We start from the raw sequence: 19,151 nt of genomic DNA on the forward strand, positions 1-19,151 counted from the left end.
GAAAGTCCAGGTTACCTCTCTAGTTTCTTTGTAAAGTAAGAGGAATTAGATCTTTAAGGTCACTGACATCTCTGATTACCCTTTATGCTGTAATTCTAGTACAAAATCAGAGACAAGACCTACTCTAGTTTCAACTATGTGGGGACATAGCCCAAGTGGTGTTAATGATGAAGGTTCTCTCCATTTTTATTCCTCCTCAGACATATTTTGACTCCTTTTTTTTTTAAACCCTTACCTTCCGTCTTGCAGTCAATACTGTGTATTGGCTCCAAGGCAGAAGAGTGGTAAGGGCTAGGCAATGGGGGTCAAGTGACTTGCCCAGGGTCACACAGCTGGGGAGTGTCTGAGGCCAGATTCAAACCTAGGACCTTCTGGTTCTCAATCCACTGAGCTACCCAGCTGGCCATACTTTGACTCCTTTTGTCTTTCTTTGTGTCTTTATTTCTTTCTCTACCTCTAACTTTATAAGTCTGACTTCATATTTATCTCTGTCTCTTTGTCTCTCTTTTTTCTTTCAGTCTCTGTCTCCCTGTTTTCTCTGCCTCTGTCTCTGTCTGTCTGTCTGTCTGTCTGTCTCTCTTTCATACACACACACACACACACACACACACACACACACACGCATACACACACACACAGAGTTCAGCTTTCATTTCTCATTTTGCCCAGGGGTGCAAAAAATAAAAAAAGAAGTCAGCCAAAAAAAAAAGTGGCCGTTAAATTAGATTTACAAAAAGTGCTACTGAAAGAGGTCATACTGTGCTTCTGTTGTCCAAGATTTTATGGCATACAATCCCCTTCACACCGATCCTTACCGAGGCGCCACTCTGTAGTCAGACACAGCACAGTACCCCCTTTTAAAAAAATGTCCCATGATATAATAAACACATTGTGTGCACGAGACCATTAATATCCAGATTTTTGCAAACTGAACAGAAACCATTCTGCCTTCCTAGGGAAAGTAGATCATTGTCACTCCTAAAGAGGGCTGACACTATCCTCTAGGCTTGATCTCTTTGTGAATGGGTGTGGTCAAAAAGGCTAATTCGTGACCAGTTGTACTTTCCATTCAAAATTGCTTCTGTAGCTGCTATTTTCAGAGCCTGGCACTTTTGCAGCTCTGACTTTAGACTAATGCGCTACTTGACACCTTTACTTAAAAATAAAACAAGAACCCAGTTCTTCCTTTTGCATAGTAGGTTAATGGCCATCTACAGCTGTTTTCTAAGAGTTCTTAAGTTAGAGTTCAGAAGATGTGAATTCTAGCCCCAGTTCTACAATTTATCAATTGCACAGGAAAGAGAACTGACTTTGGAGTCAAGAACCTGCTTTTAAATCCTATCTTTGCTATTTTATGCCTTTGTCACCTTGGACAAATCTTTTGGGGAGAAAGGGTTGGGCTCAATGTCCATCACACTATTTTCCAAGTCTAAATTGTTGTGTGCAAATCATTTACCCTTTTGGAGGTCACTTTCCTCATCTGCAGAATGAAGATATTGAACTAGAAGATGATCTTTAAGATCTGAAATTCTAAGATCTGTTCAGTTAAATTCAACAAACAGGTCCTATTAAACCTCAGAGAGGGAGCATGAGTTGATCTTAAAATCAGAATGACCCGCATTTACATCTTACCTCTGACCCATAGTACTTCAGGAACAGTGTGACTTTGGCAAGTCACCTAACTTTTCTTTTTAAAATTTATTTAGAATATTTTTCCATGGTTACATGATTCATCATTTTCCCCAACCTTCTTCCTTCCCCACTCCCAAAGGTGACAAGCAATTCCACTGGGTTTTACATGTATTATTGTTCAAAACCTCTTTCCATGTTATTCATATTTGCAGTGGAGTGATCTTTTAACAGCAAAACCCCAATCATATCCTCATCGAACCACATGATCAATCATATGTTTTTTCTTCTGTGTTTCTGCTCCCACAGTTCTTTCTCTGGATGTGGATAGTGTTCTTTCTTATAAGTCCTTCAGGACTGTTCCAGATCATTGAATTGTTGCTAGTAGAAAAGTCTATTACAGTAGATTGTGCCACAATATATCAGTCTCTGTATATAATGTTCTCCTTTGCTCTGCATCAATTCTTGGAGGTCTTTCCAGTTCACATGGAATTCCTCCAGTTCATTATTCCTTTCAGCACAATAGTATTCCATTACCAACAGATACCACAATTTGTTCAGGCATTACCCGATCTGTGAACACCTCCTCATTTCTAACTTTTTAGTGCTTCAAATCCCCAAAGATTATAGACCAGTTCCTGATCTGCACTGGTAGAAAGGATTTATTTACCTGTTCCAATGTAATTAAAAATCAAGTACTTGGACCCCTACTATACTCTTATTAAGGCACTCTGCCATGGATTTGACAATTAACAATGTGGTTGGCATTCTTGTGCCTCCTTATATCTTTCTTCAGCTGGTCAGTTCTGTTTGTAATTTTTCCAGTTCAAACTACACTACAGATTTTGATTTGGTTTTTTTTTTTTTTGCTATCAGCCATTGATGCCACTATGTACAACATCCTTCTGGTTCTTCTCAATTCACTTTGCATTGGTTCATGTAAGATTTTCCAAGTTTCTTCTGAGAGAAGAAAATATATAATAAGGAGCTGAGAAGTGTAGAAGGGAGGAGAGAAGGTGCTTTTGAGACTGCAGGATGGGAAAAGTCCAGAGTCAGGAGTCCAGTCCAGAGAAGAATAAAAATATGGATGCTTTCTGGGGATTTTCCTTAAATAGAAGGTTCATAATTTTATAGATGAAGAAACTGAGCCCCAATGAAGTTGTAACTTACTTGTCACACAATTAGTAAGATTCTAAAGCAATATTTGAACTTAGATCTTTCTGACTTTAAGACCAAAACTCTATTTACCAAGCATCCTACTTGCCTTTTATAGATGAAGAAACTGATGTCTTTGGAGTTTACATTTTATTCTTTCTTTGCCACTTAATGTTTTGAGATTCAGATGATTCTGATTATGTTGCTTCAGGTCAATTAGCATTAGGAAAATATTGAAGCTTCAACTACTCACTGGAACTTGGAAATATTCCCAAGTTTGACAGTGTCATAGCATCATGCTTTGTTAGGATGTCAGGCAATTTTAATTTTACACCTCTATCCCCACAATCTAACTCTCTACCTTGCATGTAGGGATAAAGACTGGATTCTGTTAGTATAGAAAACTTCTGGTGAGGAAAGTTCCTCTACCAATGCATGTTGGTACTCTCTTTGCATCTTATAGTGATAAAGACTTGTCTGGAATGGTGATGGAAAACTGTCATGTGGTTTACACCTTAAGGAGACAGCAAAACTCCTGAGTGCAGTCCAGACTAGATTAAAATGTAACTGGAAAATGTTTAACAAAATAAGTAAAAATATAGTACAGCATAGAAAATTAGAATTTTGGGGAATTTGACATCAGTAGTCTAGAGCATTGAGAAGTTAAGTGATTTATCCAGAGACACATGTGTCAGAGGCAGAACTTGAACCTATCTTCTGGCTTTAAGGCAAATTTCTATCCATGATGCCTATACTATAATTTGTGATTTCTTCCTTCCTTCCTTCCTTCCTTCCTTCCTTCCTTCCTTCCTTCCTTCCTTCCTTCCTTCCTTCCTTCCTTCCTTCCTTCCTTCCTTCCTTCCTTCCTTCCTTCCTTCCTTCCTTCCTTCCTTCCTTCCTTCCTCTCTCCACTTCCTCTATTCCTTCCTTGTCTGGAATTCCTTATGATTATCAGAATCTTACCATGTAAAAACATCCCATGATGCATATTCCTTTGACAGCAACAATAAGAAAAGCTGACATTTGTGTAGCATTTTGAGGCTTTCAAATCCTTATGTGTATGAATCCATTTGATTAATGATTCTTATTCTAAATACACTCAATTCCCGGCATAATCATTCATGTTTGAATGGATACTGGTGACCCTCTCCTGTTTGCAATTACCAGCAGAGCTGATTAGGATTAAGTTAAAGTAAATAGTTATCTGAACATCATACTCATTTGCAAATTACACCTGATAGTTTATGCAATAAATACCTGAGAGGTTTTGCATCCATTGCTGGTACAGTAAAAAAAGTCCTTGATTTAAAGTCAGAGGAGAATGCAAATCCCAGTTCATCTACCTGCTTCCTTATCTAGAAATGATTATAGAATCATAGATTTAGAATTGGGAGAGACGTTGGAGGTCACATAATCTAACTCCATTCATTTTACACATGAAGAAAATGAGGACCAGGTTGATTAAATGATCAATGTCACATAGTGTCAGAGGTGGGACTCATGATATTGCAATGTTATTGGGGGGGAGAACATATACATAGATAATGCATCTGAGAATCTGAATTATACTATGCTCAGCTATGCAAATATCTCCTTATCTGTATCATAAAAGATTTGCTTGCTGAAATGTTATATCTATGGCATAGCTCATCTGGAACTCTATTATCCTTGTCAAAGAAGTAAATCAATTTAATCTTGCATAGACCTGTCATGAACTCATGGTAGCAATTACTACTCTATTCCAAGTGCTCACAAAAACATTCCTTTAAAAACAAACCCTAGTATTTTGCCAGGGATTTAAAGTCAAACATATTGGACTACTGTCTTCTTTCTTGAACACTACAACAATATTTTCCAATATCTACATATGTAATACTTCTCCCAATCACCATCATTGTTCAAAGATCAAATGACTAGAAGGTTAGAGCATGAGTGTACTTTAGAAAAACCTAGTTCTAAGGTCTATGGATAGGTTTCAGGGAGTCCATGAATTTGGATGGAAAAAATGTATACAAGTATCCCTTCCATATCACAACTTTCCTCATCTTGGTTTTGATATATTGCAGGTCTGCATAAGAAATTAAATAGGAATATTGGGGGAGTTTGGAAGAAGCTATAGATGACATACAAAGGCTAGCAGATGACCCAGAAGAGGTTTAGAAACTCAGAAGAGCATAAAATATGTGTCTAGTATTAAATAATACCAACATATTTTATCTTTCAATACCACAAATATATACAATTTCTCTTTTAACGTTAAAATAAGAAGTTAAAACTTTGTAAAAATAAGAAGCAAACAAATTTTACATGGATTTTCAAATTGTAGGTGTGCTGTGCCTCTAACTTCTATGATATGGAAGGGATACCAGCATTTTTATTTACTCTAACCTATAACTGGAATTTGGCATTTCCTTCAATGATGGATATAGGCAACAAAATATTATTCTTAGAAGGGGTCCATAGCCATAACCAGATTGTCAAACTGGTTTAGGCACACACAAAAAACATTTAAGCATCTTTGATCTAGTTGTACCATTTAATTTTATAGTTAATGAAAATAAAGCTCAGATAAATTAAGTGATTTGATCAGCAATGGAGAAAGCAGTTTAGCAATTGCACATGCAAGTTCTTTAAGTATATTGGCAGATCGTTCATGCTGGTAACTAAAACTTAAGGAGAACAAATAATTGTTCTCTCATTTTCATTTATTTTGTTAACCATTTTTATTTTATACCTTCTAGTCTGAAAATAATTCTCTTTGGAAGAGAAAATGAAAATAGCACTTTAATGATTCTGCCTTCTTTCTGTCATGTGATCTCACTGTTTCATCCACTCCAAGCAGTAGTTACATCAGTTTCTTGCTCTTTCTTTTTCTCTCAACAGTGTGAAAAATCTTTTTATTTATTTTTTTTTGTTATCCTTGGGATTCATGTAGCATGGAGATCATCCTGGGCTTTTGTGTTTTTGTCATTATTCTTACTAGACCATGCCACTTTTTGTAATCATTTTCAGTTACCTACCTTATATTTTCCCTACATTAAAAAAAACAAAACAAAAAAACAAAAAAAATCTGAATTTGTCAGTGAGATTCCTGTTAACCATATAAAATTCTCTCTTCTTGCCTTTTATTCCCCCTACTGGAATCATTTGTACCATTGGAACCTACTTTACCAATCCGTTCTTTCCTATTAATCTAGAACAGCAGCAGCTATATATTTTCCAGGATGAAATTATCAACAAATTTTGCTTTTGTGATTCTTTAAAAAGCAGATTGCAGGGGCAGCTAGGTGGCACAGTGGATAGAGTGCCAGGCCTGGAGTTAGGAGAATCTGAGTTAAAATTTGGCATCAGGACACTTTTAGTTGTGTGACAGTGGGCAAGTCACTTAACCCCAATTGCCTCGCCCTTGCTGTACTTCTCTCTTAGAATTAATAGTAAGACAGAAAGTAAGGGTTAAAAAAAAAGAAAGTGGGCTTTTAGTTTAAGGTTTCTTTGCATGCACCCTCATATGATAAAATTAACTTAAATATTATAAAACTATTATATATATTTCATTATAACATATAAAAGAATGGTTCATGTTTGTATGCTTTGGTAAACAATTTCAGAAAGGGATGGTTCATAGAGTAATAAGTTGGATATCTGGGGCCTCTTTTCTCTTCTAGAGTATGTACTTTTATGTGCCCCTTTCTTTGGACAGTCATTTCATGGGAGCAGATTAGTCAGGGACTGAAATTCTAAGATACATGCTACTTAAGGCCTCTTAGAGAGGTGCAATTACAAAGGAGCCATTGCAATTATAGGAGGGAAAAATGAGAAAAACAAGATAAGTGCCGGTTCTGCGAAGTCTCTTCTGTGAAATAACCATCCTCTGTGTTGGTTTTTCAGGCACCCCTCAAGTGACCCAGGTAGTGATCAAGGAAACTACAGTCACAGGGAACACAGAGTTTTATTTGTGCCACAGTGGAATATTTTATCAGCAACGAAAGTCACTGATTTCATCCAGTCTCTTTTGGCACTGGTCAAGGCCAGGCTTTCTATTACTTGAAAATTGTGTGTGTGTGTGTGTGTGTGTGTGTGTGTGTTTATAATGGTCGAGTAAAGCCTTATTGTAGGCCTGGCATTAATTGTACTGATAAATCCCTTTTTTTCTTTCTGATTATCCTTAAAACAATTTTTAAGATAATTTTTTCCTGTTGCAGTACCAAATACTGGGTAATTTTTGATTTTTAGTTGCTGTCATAAGTGTAAAATTAAGTTCACTTTGTAATCTGAAGCCTTGGAGCCTCCCTATTCCTGTTGTCTTTGGTTTTGATCATTTTATGGTATTCTATTTCTTCCTTTATCATTAATTCAAAATTCTCATTTCTCTAAAATTAAGGTAAGCAGCTTGGATATTAGAATTGTTTTAGAAGCCTAAGCATAAGCTACTCTTTAAGAGAAAGAGTATCAGGAATCAGTTTTTCTGTGTTTTTTAAATCAATTCAATAAACATTTGTTAAACTTCTAACATGTGCTAAACACTTCTAGGTGCTGGGCATAATGAGCCACATTCTTCCAGGGTCGAATCCATCAGTCAGCAAATATTTATTTAGTTCCTATGGAGTATATTCAAGGTAATATTTGAGGTATGATGGAAGTCTTTAGACCAAAGAAGTGGGAGACTTGGTTTCTGCCCCCTAGGAGATTACAATCTAGTTAGATAGGGAGTCAGGATAAAATGACAACTACAAGGTATTCAGTGATTAGTGCCAAATGAGTTGTTGACACTAGGATGGTATAGAAATGCAGGGGAAGGAGAGATCACTTTTGGATTATATTGTTTAGAGAAGGCTTCATGGAAGAGAAAGAATTTCACCAGGAACTTCAAAGATATGGAAGATAGTGATAAGGGAAAGAATAAGGAGGGCATTCTGGAAGGGGTTCACAGTATGGTCACAAAGGTAAGAAAACTTAAGGCATCTTCTGAGATGGAGTATTTATTCAGCACTTGCTTTGTGCCATGCACTGTGCCAAGCCCATAGGTAAATAAGATAGTCCCTAACTCCAAGGAACTTATATTCTAATGAGAGAGACTGAGTAAGAGAAGTCAAGAGAGTGAGTTGAGCAGGAAGTCAAATGAGCATGAATAAGTTCTTTCATGAAATGGCCATCTGGGTAAGGAATTCACCAGTCAGAAAGCAAGTCCAAGAGCAGAAATTTCTAGATCAGTGATAGCGAACCTTTTAGAGACTGAGTGCCCAAACCATACCCTCATGCTGCATGTGAATTGCCTCCTTACACCAGACAGGGGAAAGAGGAAGCTCTACCACTGGTGGACAGAGGGGCAGGTGCTGTGAAAAGATGCCCTTAGGCATGGTGGTGAGGGGGAGGGGAGCAGCCCCCTCTGGCATAAGGGCCATAGGTTCACCAACACTGATATAGATGAAAGGAAGGCTGATTGCATGGAGATGAAGCCTGGAGAGTAAGTTGAGATGAAAATGAAGTGACCGTGGCTGGGGACCCTCATGAAATGATGAATTCACTCCAAGGACAGTGAATAAACAAATGTCCACTGAGTAAGGGTTTTATTGGGAATAGTGGAAGATATGATTATAAAGATAATCAATAAATGTTTGTTAAACATTTATTATGTGACTATGCTGGAGATGCAAAGAAAAGCAAAAACAGTTCTTGTTCTCAAAGAGCATACATATGTTTGAGGAAAGGGGTTGGAAATAATGTGTACATAGGGAGTTAAATACAAGATATATAGAGAGCAGATGGAAGGTAATCTGAGATAAGAAGACATTAACAACTGGGAAGGTCTACAGAAAGTGGAACTACATTTGTACTTTATGATTTATCAAGATTTTTCCATATATATTTTCTCATTTGATCCTTTAATATATGTATATATTAATGTATTAACATATGCATGCATATATAGACATACACTATACATAAGATGTATATACACATTTATTTACTTATTTAGGTTGTATATATATGTATTTGTGTATTTCAGAGTCAGTTGTACAGAGAGCTAGTCTCAAAAGATCTGGATTTAAGGTCTACCACTGACACATATGTGACACCATGCAAATAACTTTACTTCTTAATCAACTTCCTAAGTTTCTCAGTGGCTGAAAAGTTGCTGATCTGCACTGGGAAGGGAAGTTCCTCCCCAAAGAACACCCTACAGCAAAGAAATTGTGAATCTAGTTCCCTACCACCCCATACTGATGTTAACATATATCAGTAGTGTAATAAATGAAGTATTTACTATGTTTGGGGGTGGTAGCAAAGTTGTGAGACAATCAGATTTAATTTTTAAGTAGCCTTGAAATGTCTTTTTCAAGCTAATATATGTATATGAATTAGGAAGAAACCTAACTTTGGAAATGATGAGGTCCCTGCTCACTGTCCACTCAGGATATACATACCTTAAAATGAGCCTAGTGGATGGACATGACAAGAAATCTTCAAGAAAAGCAGATAGTGAGCTTTCTAGACCCTCTTACTTTCAGTTTTAGAGGTGAAGAAACAGCTACTTAACCTTTTAAAAAGAAGATAATATCAGGTTAGTGTGTCCATCCTTTCTCCCACAAAAGGTCAGATCTGCACAAAATGAGCTAATTTGGCAAGGGAGATAGAGTGTTCAAGGAAGGCTACGCCTTTGGAGTTAAGATTTCTGAGCTTTGGGTCATGATGGGATAGGTTCTGGGCCAGCTCTCAGGCAAAGGAAATCATGAAGCAGGAGGAAGACTGCTTTTTATACAGCATCATTCATTCTGCAGGGCAAGCTGTATGATTAAAGGTTTAGGAAATTGGCCCTGTGAGTAAAGATTTGGGAAACTCAGTTTATTTAGCCTAAAAGAGAGAGAGGGCTAAAGGAGGACTTAATAACAACCTCCAAGAATATGAAGGGATATTCTTGTGTGTGATGTGTGTGTGATGTGTGAGTGATGATGAGCAGCTGTTTCCTGTTTCTATCAAGGACCAGAAAAGAGGGAAAAGCTTACAGTGCAAGGGGCCAGTTAGAAAGGACTTCCTGGCCATAGGGGTTATAATATTGTAGTAAACTACCAACAAAGGTAAGGAAGTCAGATTTCCCAATTCAGAATTATGTAGAGAGTTATATTTCTGGAGTGAAATGTAAATGTTGGTCTGCCCGAAGGGCAGGGGCATAAACCAGATAACCTTTCTAGATTTCTTCCCCCTTTGGGGTTATAAGGAAACATCTTTGGGATTGGTGTTCTCTAGTAGATCATGTGATTTCATTTGTATGATACAGATTGTGGCTTAGAAGGAGCTCTAATAATTACTTTTTTTCCCTTCTTCAGAATATTTTATAAGATAATCTTTTAGGTTTTCCCCTATCTCCATTAGGTCTGGGATTTCTTTCATTTCCCATGTGCCCAAGCCTCTCTGCCATTTGGACCCACAGCTGAGATTTATGCTTTGAGTTTTTTTTGCCCCTATTGAGCCTGAACAATTATTACAGTGAGGCTCGAGACAGCAGACAATAACAGTTTTTCAGCATCCTCTCCCTGCATTCTGTCCCCTCCTCTTAACACCATAGGAAGATAAAGAAAGAAAATATATGCTCCTTTGAGGAGAGCCTAATGGAGAAGGTAGGGCATATTCCTTGCAAGTAGATATTGGTTTATTCTTTGTATTTGTATCCCTAGCACCTTGCACAGTGTCAGGCACATTGCAGATATTTAATAAATGTCTGTGAATTGATTCTTACTTGGCAAAAACACTTCCTCTCCTTCCCCAGGAAACATTTTTTTTAAAAACAGTCTTAAGAATGTATTCAGGCTGAGAAGCAGTTTGATGTAGTGCATAGAAAACTTCGAGGAGTCAGAAAGAAGTAAGTCTAAAATCTGCCTCTGACACCCAGAAGCTGTGTTATCTTGGGCAAGACTCCTGACCTTGTTATTTAATGCCATTAGCCTATAAGTTGCAGAACAGTACTGTTCACTGAGAGATAATTTCCTCCCTGGGAATTCCTTATTTCACTGAAATCAGAGGTGGGGTATAAAAAGAATTTTTTTAAAGGAAGAAATTAAAAGAAAAAATGTCAAAGTACCATGAATTAACACAGAAGGGACTCCTGATTTAATTGATTCAGAGCCATAAATAGAATTTCTGGGTGTCATTAATGAGGAGAAATTACTGAAGAATGGTTTAGGAAGAGTTTTGTTTTTCTATTCAAAGATATTTTATTTCCCCACTTAAATATAATAACAATTCTCAATATATGTTTTCCAAAATTATAGAATCCAATTTGTCTCCCTTCCTCCCCCCCACCCCAGATGGTAAGCAATTTCATCTGGATTATACTTGTATTATCATGCAAAATACAGTTCCATGTTGGTCATTGTAAGATAAATTAACCATAAAACCAAAACCTCCAAATAAAACTGTAAACAAACAAACTAATGTGGAATATAGTATACATTGATCTGCATCTTCCTCTAACAGTTCTTTCTCTGGAAGTGGATAGCAGCATTCTTTGTCATAAGTCCTTCAGAATTGTATCAGATCATTGTTTTGCTGAGAGTAGCCAAGTCTATCACAGTTTATCATTGTACATTGTACAATATTGCTATTAGTGTAAACAATGTTATTCCAGTTCTGCTTATTTCATGATTCATCTGTTCATATGATCTTTCCAGCTGTTTCTGAAATCATTCTGCTTATCATTTCTTATAGGACAATTGTTTTCCATCACCTACATATACCATGATTTGTTCAACCATTACCCAACTGATGAACACCCTTTATTTACAGTTCTTTGCTGCCACAAAAAGAGCTGCTATGAATATTTTTGTATGAGAAGGTAAAATGAGTTTTCAAGAAGTTCAAGAATAGAAATTCCTGAAAATCTTTTTTTTAATTTTTCATAATTACAGCACATCCTAGGCTGATGAATGGCATTTATTTCTGGCTGGAAGATGAACCCTGGGTGTCTCTGTATTCCAGATGTGTTGGCAAGGGATTGTTTGTTTCTCCTGAGACTGAGCTGCTTTTAAGTGGTGCCTTTAACATTTCCTCTAGTATTAGTTGTGAATAAGTATAAGGGTCAAGTTAGGAGATAAGATACAAAAGAAAGTAGAAATATCTTAGTCTTTTAAGAAGCTTATGCTCTAGTTGGAACAATCAAATCCTATTTACATCCTTTCATCTACATGAAATCTAGCCTGAATAATAACATATTAGAGCTCTAAGAGACTTTAGAGATCATCTTGTCCAACCTATCCTTTTATTGTACACATAAGAAAAATCAAAAGATCAGGAAGTTCACAAAGTCTGATTATGCACATGCTCACCCAGGTAGTAAGTAGGATTTGAACCTAGTGTCCTGATTTCCTTCCTACAATATCCTGAAATGACTTGATAAGCCCTTTAGTTAATGTTAAAGTTCGGTAGAGCTGGTTAGTAGAGATCTGTGATGCTCAAAACCTAGTAAGTCCATGGCTCTTTCCGCTCTCCCATATTGGCTCTAGTCAACTTTCAAGAAGAGCATGTCCTGTAGTTCCACACTGGATCTAGAGATGTCATGAAAATATGGAGGAAAGGAGCTTGGGCAGGTCAGAAGCTGACATCAGGAAGCTTTAGGGTCAACCCATTCACATCTGCTGTTTATTATCCAAAGGCAGAGAATCAGAAAGTCATTTAAGAAGGTAGATTCTCTTTCAAAAAACCTGAGGATATAGTGCTGCTGTTTTTCACTTGTTTGAAATGAATACCTCTTAAAGATGTCTTGCATAACTAAATAAGATTTGCCTGGGAGCTCTCATCTACACCCTACTCCTGACTGCTTCTGCCTAAACTCATTCCCAGCCTGTGGGATAGGAGGTGTCTTTATAAATCCTAATAAGTCACATTAGGAGTCAGAAGTCCAGTGTTATCCTTACCTAGAACATTGTGGCATGCCAAGGAATTTGGGATCCCTGGAGTTAAGGGCTAAGATTACAACTCAGTTTCCTCTATCAAGAAATTTATAACAGGATCCTTCAGAGAATGAGAAAGAACAAGAGAAGAAAAGAGAGAGTGAGGAAGAGACACTCAGAAAGAAAAAGATAAAGGGAAGAAGAAAGAGGGGAGACCCACTGTGTTGGGCCCTACCCTTAGCACTCCACTCCCACCTCAATTAAATAAATATGATGCTGAGATTCTATGGAACAACAAAACTATTAACTTAACGGCACTGACTTGTAAAGCATGTGTCAGCAAAAGTAAAATAATTAATGTCACTTTCTGTTACATATTTGGCTGGATGATTCATGTCACTTTTTAACCACAACAAGCCACTGATTTAATTGCTTTACGCCCCCCCCCCCAAGCATACAACCTGGTTTAATGCGTTCTCTATATTATAGAGTCATATTATAGAGACAGATAAACAATATGTGGATTATCACAAATATCTGAAAGGACATTGATAACCCAGAGTTTATCAAGTAGGGGATGGTGATAATATCAAATCTATATCAAATGAGAATATTTGAAGGAATTAGCCATGTTCAGCTTGAAGAAAGGAAGACACAGAGGGGCCATGAAAGCTGGCTTCAAGAATTTGAGGGGCTGGTGCATAGAAATGAGATTAGATTTTTTCTTCTTGTCTTCAAGGGATGGAACCAAGAACAATAGAAAGAGACAAATTTCATCAATATTGGGACAAAGTTCTTAGTAATTAGACCTGTCATAAAGTGCAATGGGCTTCTTGGAGAACTGGTGGAGAATTTCTTTGGAGGACTTCAGGGAAAGACTAGGTGACCCTGGGTATTTTAACATAGGGAGGATATAGTTCATGTTTGTATTATTATAAATGATCTCTGAGATTTAACTGTGATACAATTATACCTCTATGACATTGGGGAAGTCACTTAACCTCCCTGGACTTCATTTATAAAATGGCAATGAGAATGGATGGCCTGGATGGTCTTTGATATGTCATTGTAGATCTAATTCTTATAATGTTTTGTTCTTCAATTTTTGGATTCTTTGGAATTTAGATGGTGACTTGGAATCCCATTTTCATGAGAAGAGCTATTATTTTTACTTAAGTCTTGGTGAATATATACCAGTTCTTTATTTTCCACCCTGCTTTTTCTTTTCTTCCAGATTCTCAAATCCAAAGACTTAACATCCCCAACCCAACGCTACATTGATAGCAAGGTTGTTAAGACAAGAGCAGAAGGGGAATGGCTCTCATTTGATGTCACCGATGCTGTGCACGAATGGCTGCACCATAAAGGTTACCCACCAGCCTTTTGCTTTCCTTGGTAGATGTTTAGTGGCTGAATTGTTAAGGGGGGAAAAGAATGACTTCCCTGACTTCATGTTTTCCAGACAGGAACCTGGGATTTAAGATAAGTTTACACTGCCCATGCTGCACTTTTGTACCATCCAATAATTACATCATACCGAATAAAAGTGAAGAATTAGAGGCAAGATTTGCAGGTAACTTGCTAAGGTTTTTTTCTCTTCATTCATCTTTTCTGATATTCAATTTGAAAGACCAGAATTTAAATCTGTACCGCTATTCCAGAACTAATAGTTAAAATTTTATTTTAACTATTTTATTTTTTAGTTAAATTTTAAAGTAAAAAATAATTTAAAAAGGTATTGGGATTTGGTGCATAAAAGTACTTAGGCTTCCAACTCCTTTCTTACTCAATATTTACAATTTTATAACAAATTACAAGGATGCCTTGATTCAATTTCCCTTCTCTCTGTCTATCTCCTGATATGGACATTATCAATAAAATCCCCCCAAAGTCACTGAGTAGTGGGGGGAGGCCAACAGTTTAGATAATCCACAGATTCAACAATTGGGCCTCGGATGATTAAGATTACCCATACCCATAAATACAGTCTAAACCATACATCTATCACTGTGTCAATCCAGTTCCAAGATAATGTGGCATGCAAGTCACTGTCCTTTTATAAACCACTCCTGCTCAGGCTCTCACGGCCCCTTTGAAAGATCGCAGCAGGGCTTTGCGGCCCTTGCTAATGGAAAAATCCCTGCCTTTACCAAGGCCTTAAGATTTCTGTCAGCATCCAACTTAGTCATGATTCTTGGGAGCATTAAGATTAAACGATTAAACTAGCAATCTCTTGATTGTGCCTCTGGGAGTTCAGGTTTCAGAGCCTTAGAGGGAATCAGGAAAGTGCTGAGGATGCCATAAAGTTGATGAAAAAGCCCTTTCTTTACCTAAAATAGCACTAGGTGAGGGTGACTTCTGTTTTACTCATGCTTAGCTTGCCGCTCCTCAGTGTAAGGCGTACTTTGTGTTCTGCTGGAGCGTGTTCCTCATTTGGTAGCCTGGGGTGAAATGTGACAGGCATGGGCATCCAAGCATGGTGCACTACCTTGCTTTTGGCCAGCACAGGACTGAGAATAGCTCAAGCAGAGTATTGACTGAGCTAAACTTGGGAGGTTACCCTTGTTCTGTGGGATTAGAACTTACTACATGAGTATTTCTCTCTCCATCCTCACTCCTCATGGTATTGGAATTCCAATGGAAGAGAGTCTAATTTGGAAGAAACAAACAAACAAAAAAACAAGACAGAACTAGCTTAGAAAGCTTGTTGGTGACTGGGTCTGTGATAAGTCCTATTGCATGATATCCATCTCAGTGGGGGACAAGAATAGCACCTGTCATCAGTTTCATCCTTCTCCCTTCTGTCTGTGACAATGATCAAAGAGATAAAGATGGTTGATTATAATTAATGAAGATCAAAGCTAAATATTTATTACCAAAATGCATTTTTTTAAGGTATTGATGGCTCCTTCAGTGATCTGAAAACTGTAAAGTCCACTAGGAAAAAAAACAGTGGGAAGACCCCACATCTCCTGCTAATGTTGTTACCCTCCTACAGACTTGAGTCGCAACAGTCAAGCCGGCGGAAGAAGCGTGCGCTAGATGCTGCCTATTGTTTTAGGTAAACAAAACAAAACAAAATACACAATCATTTTTTCTGTTAACTTCTGAATTGCTTTTTCCATCTGTTGAAATAAATTTTACTTCTGGCTTCCTTAGCCTAGAGATAAAAGAAACCAGGTCTTATTATTTAACTTTCTTGTTAATAACTCTAAGTAAATGTCATATTCTTCTTTTTCTGTGGTTACTAGCAGTGCTTTCTGATGTGGAAGGCAGAAAATCCTGTCTTTAAATGCTTCTGCGGATTCATCCGTGACTGAAGAGGGAATAACTTTTCTTTTTGCTGCTGGTGTATAGGCAGCTAGTAGGCATCGTGGATAGAGACCTGAACTTGGAGTCTGGAAGACCTGAGTTCAAAGCCAGTTTCAGACACATACTATGTCTCTGACCCTCAGAAAGTCATCTGACCTTCCCATGCCTCACCTTCCTCATCTATAAACGGAGGTGATGATAATAGCACATGTTTCCCAGGGTTGTTGTAAGCACAAAACTAGATAATGTTTATAAAGCACTTAGTATAGTACTTGACATCTAAATGCTCAATATAGGCTTGTTTAAAAGAAATTATCCCCAGATGTTTGTAGTAAGAGCCAAAAGGTACTTGAGAACTAGAACCATCTAGTCAACTCCCTTATTTTCCAAATGAGGAACCAAGAGCCCAGAGAAATTACTTACCCAAGGCAACACGTGTGGTTGGGTTTAGCAAGATGTCATCTTTCTTGCTCCCTTATTAATGACAGAGTAGAGAACATGGAGAGAGATGGGTAAAAATCATGTGTGTCCTCAGAATTGGTGTGGGAAGTGACAGGATGACTGTCATCCTAGTTAACAACACCAGAAAAATGGGGATGAGACTTGAATCTATCATGATCCATGCTACAGGAACTAGAGGGTCGTCTGCTTTGCTATTTCCAGTAGAAGGAGGAATATGCAATTCAAATATGCTTTATAAGGGACCTCTTGGATCTAGAATTCCAAACATTTTCTCACAGGGAGATAACAATTTCTCACCCTGCTCATCAGAATAAGAATTGTGATCATTGGTCTCAAACCATTTAATTTCATTTTACAGTCTGATTGTTAAAGATTTCAACTGAGAGCCAGACCAAGTCCTCTATTGGTACACACGTCTTTGGTGGCACATGCCTACCCTAAGATTCTTTGTCCCCAGAAGGTTTCACAAGGACAACATTTGCCCTTCCTTTGGAAATATGTGAATCTAGACAAATTATTTCATCTCTCAGTTTCAGCCTCAGTTTCCTCATCTGTAAGACAAAGAGGCCATTCTAGATTAGGGATTCTTAACCTAGGCTCTATAAATTTGGGTTAGAAATATTTTGGTAAAATGACTAATATGGAAAAATGTTTTACATGATTGCACATTTAAAATTGATTTTAGATTGCTTATTGTCTCAGAAAGAGGGCAGGGGAGGGAGGGAGGAGGAGAATTTGGAACTTAATGTTAAAAATTATTTTTACATTTAATTTGAGAAAATAAAATGTTTAAAAATATTTTGGTAACTATGTTTTAATAGAATTAGTGTTGTTTGTAAAATATCATTTTAATCATTTAAAGGCATGATTTTGAGAAGGAGTCTGTAGACTTCACTAGACTTCTAAAGGGATCTGTGACCCCAACATAGTCAAGATCCCCTGAACTTGATGATCTTTGAGGTCTCATCTGGCTCTAAGGGACTATAATTCTTTAAGATGTTAGGATCCAGGAATCACTAGGTAGTGCAGTGGATAGACAGCCAGGTCTGGAGTTAAAAGGACCTAGGTTCAAATTTGGCCTCAGATATTTCCTAGCTGTGTGACCCTGGGCAAGTCATTTAATCTCATTTGCCTAGCCTCTGCCCTTTTGTCTTAGAATTGTTATTAAGAAAGTAAGAGGGCAGCTAGGCAGCTCAGTGGATTGAGAGCCAGGCCCAGAGATGGAAGATCTTGGGTTCAAATCTGACCTCAGACATTTTCCAGCTGTGTGATCCTGGGCAAGTCACTTAACCCCCATTGCCTACCCCTTACCACTCTTCTGCCTTGGAACCAGTATTGATTCTAAGACGGAAGGTAAGGGTTTTAATAAAAAAAAAAGAAGAAAGTAAGAATTTTTAAAAAAATGCTAGTATTTTATAGAATGTAAGCTTCTTTAAGGTAGAGCCTATCCCTTCCATTTGTATACCCAGTACCTAGTACGGTGCCTGGCACACACACCAGATAAGGGCTTGTTGATTGACCTAATTCGAAAATTGCCTCTGTGCAGAATTGCAGAGTTTGTTTTTCCCCAACCTCTTCTCTGCTATTGTCCAACAGGAAATTGAGAATAAAAGTTTGATCATCCTGGCCTGGGTTTAGATTAGCCAGATTTAGGGCTCAAGGCATAAAGCATTGCATACTGAACTAGCATGATCACTCCAGATTACAGCAAAATCCTGAAGACCTGTGGTTCTTTTTCTTTTTTTTATTCTAATATTTCGGGCCACTCTTTTTCTCTCAACAGGAATGTACAGGATAATTGTTGCCTGCGTCCACTTTATATTGATTTCAAGAGAGACCTTGGATGGAAATGGATACATGAACCCAAGGGGTACAATGCTAATTTCTGTGCTGGTGCCTGCCCGTATTTATGGAGTTCAGATACTCAGCACAGCAGAGTAAGTCTTTTACTACCTTGAGTACTTGCTCGTAAAGTTACTGAAAGCCCATAACAGAGATGTCACTATTCCGCCTACATTATTCCTAAGTGTGCCCATACTTGATGAAAATGTGATGGAGAAATATTTAATAAAATAAATAAAACAATAGCACGTAGTTAATGTTAATATGTGGTTTTCTAAGTCAATTTTATATCCTGCAGAGATCCTTATGTATGGTTTAGTGAACCCCATTTTTATTTGACTTTTACACCATTGGTATACAGTTTAGAAACATATGGTAATGGCATTTCCAGATGATTTCTGGTCAGAGTGGCACCATATATATTACCATTCATGGATGGATGCTGGAGGAATTTGCTAAATATGGAAGAAAAGATATGGGATTTCCATAAATGAGAAATCATTATGAATTTACCTGACCACTGTCTGCCTTTGGAAAGTTAAATAAGGTTTGTCTCCCTTAAAAAACAGTTTGTAAGCTCATTGAGGGTAAAGTAGAGGCTCTCAGGATTCTCTTCTATACATTGTAGGTAGCCCCAAAATAGTTTTTGAATGAAAGGATGAATAAATAACATGGTATTACAGACAAAAACAATAAGAGGAAACATTCACTATGTGAAAGCTGGGTGATGCAGATTTAAAAATTAATATCCAACATTCCAAGTATTATATTTATAAGATTTATTAATAATAAAATTTGAAGCAAGGTTAGAAAAATCTCAGTAAAGAAAACCCACTTTCCCAGCCTTGCAAGTGGGAAAAAAGAGAG

At 37.4% G+C, this 19,151-nt stretch overlaps 1 protein-coding gene across 1 annotated transcript in view; it reads left to right on the forward strand.

The window, feature by feature from the left end:
* TGFB2 (transforming growth factor beta 2) overlaps positions 1-19,151 on the forward strand; it is a 101,582-nt gene that overhangs the window by 75,646 nt on the left and 6,785 nt on the right. The window contains exons 3-6 of the mRNA XM_001367246.4: positions 13,903-14,035; positions 14,131-14,241; positions 15,564-15,729; positions 18,226-18,379. Coding sequence (XP_001367283.1) covers positions 13,903-14,035; positions 14,131-14,241; positions 15,564-15,729; positions 18,226-18,379 — 564 coding nt within the window. The remainder of the gene's footprint in view (positions 1-13,902; positions 14,036-14,130; positions 14,242-15,563; positions 15,730-18,225; positions 18,380-19,151) is intronic.

Source organism: Monodelphis domestica, chromosome 2, assembly GCF_027887165.1.
Source record: "Monodelphis domestica isolate mMonDom1 chromosome 2, mMonDom1.pri, whole genome shotgun sequence".
NCBI classification, from domain to species: Eukaryota; Metazoa; Chordata; class Mammalia; order Didelphimorphia; family Didelphidae; genus Monodelphis; species Monodelphis domestica.